Consider the following 12818-nt stretch of genomic DNA (forward strand, 5'->3'; position numbering starts at 1 on the left):
ACATGCAGCAGTGTGTTATGGCCAGACCGGACCCAGGAACTAAAGTAAAATATGTAGTTTCCACAAGATCTAAAAAGTATTTCTTTTTAAGAGTTAATGTGTTGGATACTTACCTAACAGTGTTTGAATTATTGATTTATCTGTCTTTACATCCAGAATTGATAGGACAATCTTTTTCTGGTGTGTAGTTTTATAAGTAGAAAGAACTTTTACTGAAATCCAGTGCTGAGGCGAAATCGTTCCATTGTCTATTTCTTCTGTATGAACTCTTTTAGCAATTACTTCTGAACCTTTTCATCTGTAATCAGCAAAATACCATCAGCTGGTGCATTTTTTTTTTACACAAAACGTTCAAATACCATTTGAAATGTGCTTATTTTTAAACAAAGCTATCCGACTGTTTAAAGCACAGAGATGCAGAAAATATTTATTAGTTAATCAGTCAGCTAAGACAAAAAAAGACATTAATTTATGTTGTCAGTGAGAGGACAGCCGTCTGCATTCCTCAGTATTTTTTAGAGGTCATACAAATGTATCAGTTCATCAGTAAATGAGAAAATGATGAATGAATTTTATATGAAAAATAACTGTTGGTTGCACTCACGTTGAAGAATGATGTTAATTCTAATGAAGTTTCACAGTGAGACCTCCTTCATGTTCTTTCATTATTTTTTGTTTCATGTTATTTCTTCCACTCAATCAAATGTCCAAATACCGATAGCTAATTGAAGAAAACAAAACCCTGACATAGCTCAAACAAAATTCCCCACATTTCATGAGGGGGAAAAGGAACAGAAAGTAAAAAAAAGTCCTATATATGACTTGCCCTAATTCTAAAGCAGATTGCATATGAATATTTTTTTTGTGCATTTGTCCACAAACGCAACCCCAAATACAAAGTTGCCTGCAATCATTATAATCAGTCTTAAATGTTATGATTCAACAAATTCATAAACATTTTTTTAAGATTCCTAAATTCAGTAACATTATCTAAATCATTCTATAACTTCAGTCCCACATTAATGCTTGATCAAGTGCGATTTAATGGCATTAAATATAACAGTGGGACATTTACAGATTATTTTTTTGTACTTTTACTGAGGGTAGATGTTAAATTAAGACTGCTCAGTTGTAGTTTACACTGTTGCATAACTTAGATTTAAATAAAAGATGGGGACACTTGTCTGTGTGGAGTTCAGCTGATCACATTAGTGTGTTACATTTTATTTTGCAAGCAATACAAGAAGAAAGTTTGTAAATTGAGTAAAGCCAAATGAATTACACCTCATTTTTCTCTTTTTTTTTGGTCATCCCCTCCTCTCTGTGACTGTCAGCTGTGCTGCCCATTGGCCCCTTTGCTGAACTAACAAACCCTCAAATCCATCCAATATGCGCAGAGATGGGCGGCAGCTCCTCGCTCGGTGCCTCTCAGGAGTCTGAAGTTAAAACTCCTGCGCGCTGCTCTCCCCCAGCATGTCGACGCTTCGGACGGATGGATGCGCGGGACTCGCCGTGCAGATTTCCTCCTGACTGACATTTGTGGAGGATTTTTTTTAAAATATATACATTTTTCAATGTTTTAGCGTGGAACACAGCAACAGCCCAGCAGCAGTCGGTGTTTTCCGAGGCGAAGATGTTGCTCCGCGGACTTCTCTCCGTCTTCTGCGTCTCTGTAACAGGTCTCGTTGTTTACGCGCAGCCGCCCGACAGCTCCGGATTATTTTACGCGCTCAGATCGGAGCTCTCGGAGGACGCGATCTTGGTGGCCAACAGCGGAATACGCGTGCCTTTCGGGAGGTCCGTCTTCATCGACCCCGTCAACGATCTGGTGATTCAGACTCAGCCGGGAGACCGATGCAGCATCACCGTGCTGGATAACGATCCGCTCTCGCAGAGACCGGGGCACCTCGCCCCCAAAAAGTTTCCGTGTGATTTCGGCCCCAGCGATGTGATTTATTCCCACTACGGCTCGAGGAGTCCGGCTGTAGATAGAGTGAAGCTGCAGCTCAGGTATGACGCTCAAACAGAAACTGTTATTATCCCCTTCATGATGGAGGTGGAAGTGGTTTTTACGCAGCTGGAGTTACTCACCAAAAACATGCCTCTCACTGTTGTTAATCTCAAAGGGATTAGTAATCCAATTAATACGAAGATTCTAGAGTTTGCTTATGATAAAGAGTTTTACAAATGTGAGGTGACATCCCTGTCCAGCAACAGTGCACTGCCAAGATATGGAAAACTCATTGATGGAGGCAAACTTTCCACAATGATGAACTGTGATGAATTTTTACAAGCTGATATCCGCTACGAGCACACCTTTACCGGCAAGTCTCCAAACAGGGACTATGTTCCTATGGTTGTAGAGTTGCACGATAAGGAAGACAACCTGGTGAAGCAGGAGTATTTTCATCTCATGATTCGTATCAGAGATGGAGAGGAGAACACTCCCCCCAAACCCAGCTTTGTGTCCATGATGATGATGGAGGTGAGCCAGTTTGTCATGACCGCCCTGACACCTGAGATGCTCGCCGCTGAGGATGCAGAGTCAGACCCAGATGAGCTCATTTTCAATATCAGCTCCCCATTATCTTATGAGGAGGGCTACATTGTTAGCACCGATGACAGAAACCTCCCAATCACATCCTTCTACCAGAGGGACTTGCAGGATTTGAAAATAGCCTACATGCCACCTTCGCTGGACTCAGACACCGAGAGGATTTTTCAGCTCGAGTTTGAGGTGGTAGACACAGAGGAGGCCGTGTCAGATCCATTTGCTTTCATGATTGTTGTGAAGCCGATGAACACCCTGGCCCCGGTGGTCACACGTAACACCGGTCAGCTGCTGTATGAGGGCCAATCACGGCCCCTCATCAGCTCCCACAACTTAGAGATCAGCGACGAGGACAGCCTCGAAGCTGTCACAATCATAGTGGTGGATGGGCTGCAGCATGGGCAGCTCATGGTGCTGGGCTCTCAGAGCAAATTCTTCACACCTGCTGACCTTACCTCAGGGATTGTTATTTACCAGCATGATGGGAGCGACACATACAGTGACAACATTGTCTTCAAGATGACAGATGGGACAAATGAGGTTGAATTCCTCTTTCCCATCACAATTGTTCCCACTGATGACGAGCCACCGATTATCAATGCCAACACAGGTTTGGTGCTTTTCAAAAATCAAATGATGCCCATATCTCCTCTCATGCTCAGTGCTGCTGACATTGACTCTGAAGACTCAACTATTAAATTTACAGTTGTTCCCCCTTTTTCCACAATTGGCACAGTGCTTCTGCGGCAGTCGGATGCCCCAGAGGACCCCTCCTCTTGGAAGTTTAATGCTGAAGATGAAATGTATGAGAAGGAGGTGACAGAGTGGCATCAGAAAGACATCACAAACGGGAAGTTGTTTTACAAGCACACAGGCCCACACAACACAAATACAATCATGGATCAGTTTGTATTCAGAGTACAGGATGACAATGACCCACCTAATTTGTCTGCAAATAGTGCTTTCCTAATTCGTGTTTTACCTATTGATGATGTGCCCCCTGAGCTGTACCCTGGCACAACTCTGCAGATGACTGTTGAGGAGTACAAACTCACGTACTTAAGCAAAGAAGTCCTGCACTACACTGATTTAGACTCTGAGGACCGTGATCTCAAATACACAGTTATCCAGGTCCCAAAAGATATAGATGAAAATAACCCAGTTGTGTTTGGTTCTTTGGTTCTGACAGACCGTCCTAACACTGATGTTACTGAGTTCACACAAGCTCAAATCAACCATCACAAGATCTCCTATGCACCTCCTGATGTTGAGCTGGGAATTACACCCCACGTTGTGCAGTTCCGCTACACTGTTGAAGACACAGCTGGGAACAGTGCAGAAGGGGCTTTCACAATCTACCTGCAACCAGTCAACAACAACCCCCCCCAGATTACAAACACTGGCTTTGCTGTGTTTGAAGGCGGCATGCACATCGTCACCATTGCTGAGTTGGATGCAACAGACCTTGACACGGAGAGCGAGAAAATAACCTTTGCTCTGAGTCAGCCTCCTAAACACGGTCAGATTCAGGTCACTTTCACTGAACTGGAAAAAAATGGGTGTTTTAAAGTTGAGGATATCTCAGAGGGGAAAATATCGTATATTCATAGTGGAGAAGAGACTATGAGTGATGAATTTCAGCTGGATGTCAGTGATGGCTTTCATATTGTGACAGTGACGGTCAAAGTTAATGTAAAACCTGTCGATGATGAAACACCGACAATCACGTTGCCTGCTGGAACAATTGGGGCCCATATGGATGTATTGGAAAACGGTGCCACGGAAATTACAACTAATGTGATTCAAGGTCATGATGACGACACAGATGACCAACAGCTGACATTTATTGTGGAAGATCCACCAGTTTGGGGAGAAATTTTGGTTAAAGGAGTGCCTGCCACCAGGTTTATACAAGCTGACATAATTAATGGAGTAGTTGTTTATGCACACACTGGTGGTGAGATAGGTTTGACCTCTCAGCAGGATGGATTTAATCTAACACTTACAGACATGTCCGGTGATTGGACAGTAGGTGGCAATAAGGTCAAAGGGGTCCATGTTCAAGTCACTATTCTTCCTGTTGACAATCAGGCCCCTGAGGTTGAAGTTGGAATTCAATTCAGTGTTACTGAAGGAGAGAAATATGCCATCGGCCCTCAGCACTTGAACGCTGATGATAATGACACTCCAACGGATGATATCCTTTGCACCATCATTGTCCAACCCACTGCAGGCTATGTGGAAAATATATCCCCCGCCCCAGGCTCAGAAAAATCAAGGTCAGGAACAGCTATCAGTGCTTTTACCCTCAGAGACATAGGGGAAGGAAATATCTACTATGTGCAGAGCATTCACAAGGGGGTAGAACCAGTGGAGGATAGATTCACTTTTAGGTGCTCTGATGGCATCAGTTTCTCAGAGAACCATTTCTTCCCAATCGTTATCAATCCAAAAAATGATGAAAAGCCAGAGATTAACTTGAGGGAAATTATTGTGATGGAGGGAATGAACATTGTCATTGACACGCCGATTCTGACTGGAGCCGATGCTGACATTCCACCTGAGGAGCTAATGTTTATTGTTTCCAAACCTCCCAAACATGGCGCCATTTTAAACCAACTATCCACGGGCTCTGTGTTGGTGACAAATTTCACTTTGGAACAGATTAAAGAGGCATCAAGTATTATTTATGAGCACGATGACTCAGAGACAACAGAGGACAGCTTTGATATCACTCTGACGGACGGAAAGTACTCTGTGCAGAAAACAGCTGTGATTATGATCATTGCTGTTGATGATGAGACCCCCAGATTGGCTATCAATGATGGCCTAGAAGTGGAAATTGGAGAGACTAAAGAGATTAACAATAAAGTGCTCAAAGCAACAGATTTAGATTCAGAGGACAGTATGCTAACATATATTATCCGGTTTGCACCTGGTCAGGGTGTCCTGCAGAGAAAAACACCATCTGGGTCTCTGGAGAACATCACGTTTGGCATGAACTTCACACAAGCCGAAATTGATGCAGGACTTATATTGTACATGCACAACGGACAGGAGGGCATCCGAGACTTAGTAAAATTTGATGTTACTGATGGAATTAACCCACTCATTGATCGCTTCTTTTACATCACTATAGGCAGCATTGACATGGTCTTCCCAGATGTTGTAAGTAAAGGCGTGTCTCTGAGAGAAGGTGGGAGAGTGACTTTAACCACGGATCTACTCAGTACTTCTGATCTTAATAGCCCTGATGAGAACTTGGTCTTTACTGTCACACGGTCCCCTATCAGAGGCCACTTGGAGTGCACAGATACTCCTGGGATGCCCATTGTAGAGTTTAGTCAACTCCAATTGGCTGGCAGTAAGATTTTCTACATCCACACCTCAGACGATGAAGTAAAAATGGATAGCTTTGAGTTTGAAGTCACTGACGGCTACAACCCTATTTTCAGAACATTTAGAATCTCTATAGTAGATGTTGATAACAAGAAACCTGTTGTGACAGTAAATGGCCTGGTTGTCACAGAGGGCCAGCTGAAACTGATCACACCATTTGAGCTTACTGCTGAGGACCAGGACACAGTTGAAAGGCTGATCAAATTTACTGTCATCCAACCCCCTGTTCATGGCAAACTGCTGTACAACCAGTCCACGCCTGTCACCAGCTTCACAAAACAAGACCTCAATGAAAATCTCATCAGCTACAAACACGATGGGACTGAATCATCAGAGGACTCTTTCTCCTTTACTGTTACTGATGGCACACACACTGACTTCTATGTTTTCCCCGACACAGTTTTTGAGACTAGGCGCCCTCAGACTATGAAGATCACTATAGAAGCAATCGACAATGGTGTCCCCCAGATTGTGGTGAATAAAGGAGCACCCACTTTGAAGATTTTGCCCACAGGTCTCCTGGGGTTCCCTATCAGCCCCAAGGTGCTGAAGGCAGAGGACTGGGACAGCAAACCGGCCTCGGTGGTGTTCCACATCAGCACTCCACCCAAACATGGCTATGTTGTTAACCTGGGACATGGAAACAACTCCATTAACACATTTAGTCAAGGTAAGCTCTTAAAATCTTCATCAGTTTTTTTGAATGTTACTTTTCACCAACAACATCCCTCAATACCAGATGCTAAAAATTAAACGTCACACACTTTTAAACAACATAAACACAATTAATTGAGGGGGAAAGGGAAAACTGTTCTAACTGAAATTTTCTAAAACAGTTACCAGGTTTACTTAAATATATATATTGCTTATGCTTTCATGATGAATTGGTGCTGACTTTATTAAATCTGCTTAAGAAAATTGCCTCAGTCTTTGTTCCACTTCATATTATTTGAATAATCTTACTTTTTATATTACTGCTGGCATGTTTACATTTTGTAAGCAAATTGATAACTGTGTCTACTTCTCCAAATGCATCCAAACAGTTTTTTAAAAGCACCTTTACTGTGACTCTTTGGTTCGTGGGAGCTGTTTTAATTCTAATGTGTTTGTGATCAAATAAATCTGATATCTCATATTGTATCATATGAAACTGAAGAGACACGCTAAGTCAAAAGCTCATATATCATGTTAATCAGTTAATTTTGATTAAATTTTCACACTCCTGCTTCTCAAAGATTTTAATTTATGGAGTTATAATTATTCGTACGTGTGACAAGCACTGACTTGGGAATTTCAATAGTTAATTTTTGCAAGCCTGATTTAGACTCGTCTTGTTCATCAAATCATAATTAGCAGACCAAAGTTAGAGGCTGATGTTTTGTAGACGTTAAAAATGAATAATTGAATATTTCTGCATCTCTGGGGCAATGTTCACATTTGATGTTCTCTTTGGAGGTCTGCTAAATGAAGCGGGGCAAAAGTAGAGGATTGTGTGAAAAGGTCAGTGAAGATCTCAAAGTGACAGGATGGTATTTGAGTTGCAGGGAATTCTGATAGCTTCACCAGGTCCAGTCAGTTTGAAGCAGTTAATTGAAGTTTCGTGTGTCTTGAATGCCTGTGTCTCTCAGCAATTAAATCACTATTCACCAGAGTAAGAGACGTCACTTTTTCTGTGATTTTCTGTCTTTTTTTTTTTGCCTGAGTGCATGACTATTTACTGATATCGCAACAGGAACAGAGACAAAAATGCTGTTGATTAGGGCTTAAAGCAATGTAATCATCATGCTGGGCCAATTAAGCAAGCAAATGAGAAAAATTCACCTGCTTGTTGGTGTAAGCACAGCACAGACATGCGCCGAGGACACACAGTGAGAAAGAGCTCTTGAGCCCGGAGACACTTCTGACAAACGCTGTGTGGCTGCTGGCTTTAAAAAAAAAAAAAAAAAAAAGCGGCACAGATGAGACAAGAGTGCAGAAAGAAAGCGAAGCAAAGGGCAGATGAGGGGGAAGAGAGCGCAAAGGGAGGTGGGTGGGGGACGGGTTGAGGTGATGCAGGTGCCACGGGAGAAATAAAAAGCGAGGGTGGGGTCGTGAGAGGTTCGAGTCAGAGAGCCCGAGCAGCCTCGTCAGAAGAGTCAGTCGGGTGAAAGAGACAACCCCTTGCTCTTTATTTACTCGTCCCATTTCCAGGGCACTTCCCAGGAGGCGTTCTCTTTAAATATTGAATGAGCTGTGTGCCCCCTGTTCCCAGTGTTAACTTTGTGTATGTAAGGTCCTCGGGTTCAAGTCTGTGTCACAGGGAGGATCCTGTTCCTGCAGCTCTGCAGAACGCTAACCTGAATGCAGAAATCCAGAATAATCACTTTATGAGACATAAATATATATATATCAGTGGAAAGGGAGAGGGAGCAGAGACACGAGGCCACCTGCAAGAGGAGGCAGGCTTCTGTCAGAAATCAGAGGTTTACACTTTAATGAACCTCCTTCCTCTGACATCTATTATTGAAAGAGATGGTTTGCAGGGGCCAAGCTCTTTCATGGTGTTGATTTTTCTGCACTGTAATGGATGTTTCGTGGAGAAAGAAAGAAAGAAAGAAAGAAAAAACAGTACAAGCAGAGCCCTGTAATTAAAAAAAAAAGTTGGGTGAAACAGATGTGTGGTGGCCAATGCAATCCTGTTTTTAACATTCTTACCTCCTCTGTCATTAAAAAAAATTCCACCATCACCTGTTTTTTTTTTTTTCTTTCTTTCCCAGGGGGTGTTGACACAGGCAGCCGTCAGGTTCTGGATTTAAAACAGTTTTCTGTTGGTTTAGCTCGAGCTCTGTTGGATTTTCAGTTCGCCACCTTATCGTCCTGGATTAACGGATGCATGACTTTCAGAATGATTCCTCTGGTAGGAAATTGTTCACGCTGCGTACTGATAAGTAATTGAATCAGTGTGATACGAGAGACCTGCTGTTACTGCAACCGATACGTTTGCAGAGCGGGACAGCTTGCCTCTTTGAACACTTATTTGACAGAGGGAGTGTTTGAACAAGCCGTAAAGCTGCAATACAACTTCAAAGTGTGTTTGAGGCTATTTCTGTAGTCAGCATGAAACATGACATGAAATTTAAAAAAAAAAAAAGACAAAGTTTTTTTTTATCTCGAAATGCAAATTTTTTTTCTAAATATGACTCTAAATGTTGACAAGGACATATCTGATCCACATGCTATTTATATTTTATCAATCAGCTTGTTTTAAATTTTCATCACGCATCACCTCGCATTCGTTAATTCCTTCCACTAAAGGCAAAGGCGATGACGTTTTTGCACACGTCTGTGCTCATTTGTCTTTAGCGTTGGAGAAATATTTCATGAACCACTGCATGGATTTTAATAAAACCCCCAGACAGTAATCACTGGATGTACATCTACAACTAATTAATTTTTGGAGTTAATCTGATTCAAGATGGCTGCTACAAAAAAAATATATATTTGTGAGTCAGGGAAAAGATTAGAGGTTGCTGCATTTAGAAGAAAAGAAGTAAAGTGTTTAAAATGTGGGAATTAAATTTGTCTGTTGGCAAAATATCTCATGAAGTAGTAGTCTAGTTTTACTGAGACTCTCAGAAAGAAATGACTGGATGCATATCTAGAACTGATTAATTTTTGTTCTGAACACAATTCAAGGTGGGTGCCATGGCTATTCAACCTCAGCCAACACAAAAATGTCTATAACTCGTTCAGTTTGACCAATGTAAATCTAAAATCTGGTGTGGTAGTAGCTGAGAGTTATCCCCCTCACATACTCGAAGTACTAACAGATTGCCAAGATCTTGCTATATTGCACGTCATAGAGTTTTTTGTTTTTTTTTTGATTTATACAAAAAGGTTGAAACTCTTCAAATTAGATTAGTTTACCATGAAAGGTGGTGGGCAACATAGATTTCTTCAAAGAATGCGAGGTTCCTACTTATGTCTGTTTCACATCCATCCCATTGTGATCACTTCAGTTTAAACAAGCACTTTTTTCTTTTCCTCTGCAGCTGATATTGACGACCTGAACATCTGCTATGTGTTGCGCAATGAAGAAAACACGACCTCCGATGCCTTCCATTTCTCTGTTGAGGATAACGGTAAGATCCAGAGAATTCCTCCTCGCCTCGCTGAGTCTATTGATGACTTTCATTTTTTTTTTTGTTTGAGTTTCTGTGATTGTTCTTGGGGCTCGGAAAAGTCTTCATTCCCAAACTTACAATTGAAATGGACTTGCTGTCAAGCATTTTGTCCCAGCTCAGAGGCAGAATCATTTTGTAAATTTGTTCTCAGCAGGTTTTTATAAACAGATCAGTGAAGTGTAAATTGGCTTTTTTTTTTTCCCCCCGCTCCAATTTAATTTCATTCTGGATTTGCTTATAAAACAATCTGCCACTCAAAGCAATGGTGCAGAATATCAGCTCTGACAGATCTGCGGGTCCTCTATCTGTATTTGTGTGCTGAAAATGTCCTACTGGTGTTGGATTAACTTAACAGTGAGCTGATAGGGATCTCAGGCCCACAGAAAGTAAGGAAAACAACTTATTCTTTTTGTGATGTCAATATTACCACCCATCACTTTCACAGTTCGGTGAACTAATGAGACAGCTCGTATAATTTGTGGATTTGACTGCAGGACATGTCAAGTACTGTTGCAGTAAAATCTGTGCTGATGAGAGGATGATTTTTGAGGGCTTGCTTGTCAGGCTTTGCAATTCACAGATTATAACATCAAGGCCAGCACAAGCTGATCTATAGTCAGAATAACAAAGCTCTGCAAGGTCACAGAAGAAGTGTTCTGGCTTTAAAAAAAATGAAGTTCCATTTTTTTTTTGCTCACATGTTGTGAAAGCTATGTGTGTGTGTGTTTATGTGTGTATATTTTTGTCTGTCTGTTAACAAAATATTGCATGAATCACTTAATGGGTTTTAGTGGATTTCTCAGAAAGTAATCATGGGATGTACCTCTACAACTGATTAACTTTTGAGCCAGCCTGATTCAGCATGGCCGCCACAGCTTGTTCGACATTAGCAAACACAAAAATGGCTTTAACTCAGACCATTATACAGGCAGGGAGCAAAAATTTGGTGTGGTAGTAGCTAAGCGTTACCTCCAACACATACTTTGAGAGCTCTGGAGTTGATGTTGTCTGTCTGTTAGAAAAATATATCATAGGACAGGTTTTAATGAAACTTTTAGGAAGGATTTATTTGATGTTCGTCTACAACTGATTAAGTTTTGGAGTCAACCCAATTCAACAAACACAAAAATAACTGTAACTCAGTGGATTTTACAGGCACAGAGCTAAATGTTGGTGTAGTAGTAGCTGACAGTTATCCAGAAAACATGCTTCAAGCAATAATAGATCATGTGATATCGCACAAGATATCGCAATATTGCATGAGCTTGTGCATAATGGTACTTTTAAGGTTTAACCAAAATGTCTATAACACCACTCCTTCACAACATAAGATGATCTTAGTCTTAGGCTTTAATTTCATATGTGTTCTCATGGGATGGTCCCCTCACTCCCGAGAAATTTGTCTTGGAAAAACTATTTGTGAGACCGGGAAAAGATTAGAGGTTTGCTGCTTTTATAAGGAAAGAAGTAAAAAGTTTAAATATTGTCCTTGGAATATAAATAAATAAAGATACAAAATTACAAAATTAGTTCAAGACTTAAGAAGAAGTAAAAAAAAAAAACTAATGGGAAATAGAATCTAAGTAGAAGAATAAAAGTCCTTATGTTCTTTGATTTGATTGTTTATATTCCAAAATATAGGCTTATACAATAAGTTTATTGTTCTAAAGAGATTTTTCTTTTCTTTTCTTGTGTTTTGTCCATGGAGACCTTTGTAACGAAGGAAAATACTGATTACTTATGTAGAAAGCACAGCAATAAAAGTTAATGAAAAAACGAGAATGTTTAATCATTTTAATGCAAATTCTTACAACAAAAGCTTCCATATGACTTTCACTCTGTGATTCACTGATAATCACTGGATGTAGATCGGCAACTGAATAACTTTCAGAGTCACCCCAATTCAAGATGGCCACCACAGGAAATTAACATAAGCCAACACAAAAATGACTTTACAATTTAGACAATACTATAAATACTGAAGCAAAATTTGAAGTGGTCGTAGCTGTAACTTTGTATCTTTAAAGCATAAGATCATTTTAGGTTTAAACTCTGTGATGAAAGGGTAGCGGGTGATATGCATTCCTTCAAGAAGTGCTAGGCCTTTCATTGCGTATGTATTCAAAATTGCAGAAAAATCGATGCAGAACCTTTTTTCAGCACGGTGCATCTTAGTCGAATCACAAGAATAGATCATAATTTATTCTAATATTGAATTTAGATGTAAGTGTTTTTGTTCACCACAAGGATTTGGGTTTATTCTTGAGTAAGGTTTTGGATGTGAAACTCTTACTCAGCTCAAACTTTCCTTCAACATTCAAAATTTAGATATGTGAGCCAAACTGAACAAGTGTGGAACTGGATTTTGCACACATTCTGTCTAAAATTATTAACTTTTCTTTCCTCTTTTTTTTTTGCTGTTGTTTTCTATGTAAATTGTTCCCACTACAGAGACATTTTTAGAAGCTCACTTAAAAGAAAGTGCTAGTGCGTAAAAAAAAACATGTCCCTTTTTTTTCCACTAAAGAGAAACATTGACTAATTGATTGTCCGTCTTCTTGTTCAATGTTTGGATTTTTTCTTTTCTTTGCTTCACTGCTCATTTTTATTTTTATAAAACCTAAAAGGTTTAAGGCTTTTAAAAGAAACTGCTTGAAATATACGAGTTTTTATTATCATTTATTTTATTTCTTTTAATTCTCACA

At 40.4% G+C, this 12818-nt stretch overlaps 1 protein-coding gene across 1 annotated transcript in view; it reads left to right on the forward strand.

Moving 5' to 3' along the window:
* Window positions 1-1633: 1633 nt before the first annotated feature.
* frem2a (FRAS1 related extracellular matrix 2a) overlaps window positions 1634-12818 on the forward strand; it is a 64801-nt gene continuing 53616 nt past the window's right edge. The window contains exons 1-2 of the mRNA XM_017418213.3: window positions 1634-6620; window positions 9982-10071. Coding sequence (XP_017273702.1) covers window positions 1634-6620; window positions 9982-10071 — 5077 coding nt within the window. The remainder of the gene's footprint in view (window positions 6621-9981; window positions 10072-12818) is intronic.

This window comes from Kryptolebias marmoratus, linkage group LG13 (genome assembly GCF_001649575.2).
Source record: "Kryptolebias marmoratus isolate JLee-2015 linkage group LG13, ASM164957v2, whole genome shotgun sequence".
In the NCBI taxonomy this organism is placed as follows: domain Eukaryota; kingdom Metazoa; phylum Chordata; class Actinopteri; order Cyprinodontiformes; family Rivulidae; genus Kryptolebias; species Kryptolebias marmoratus.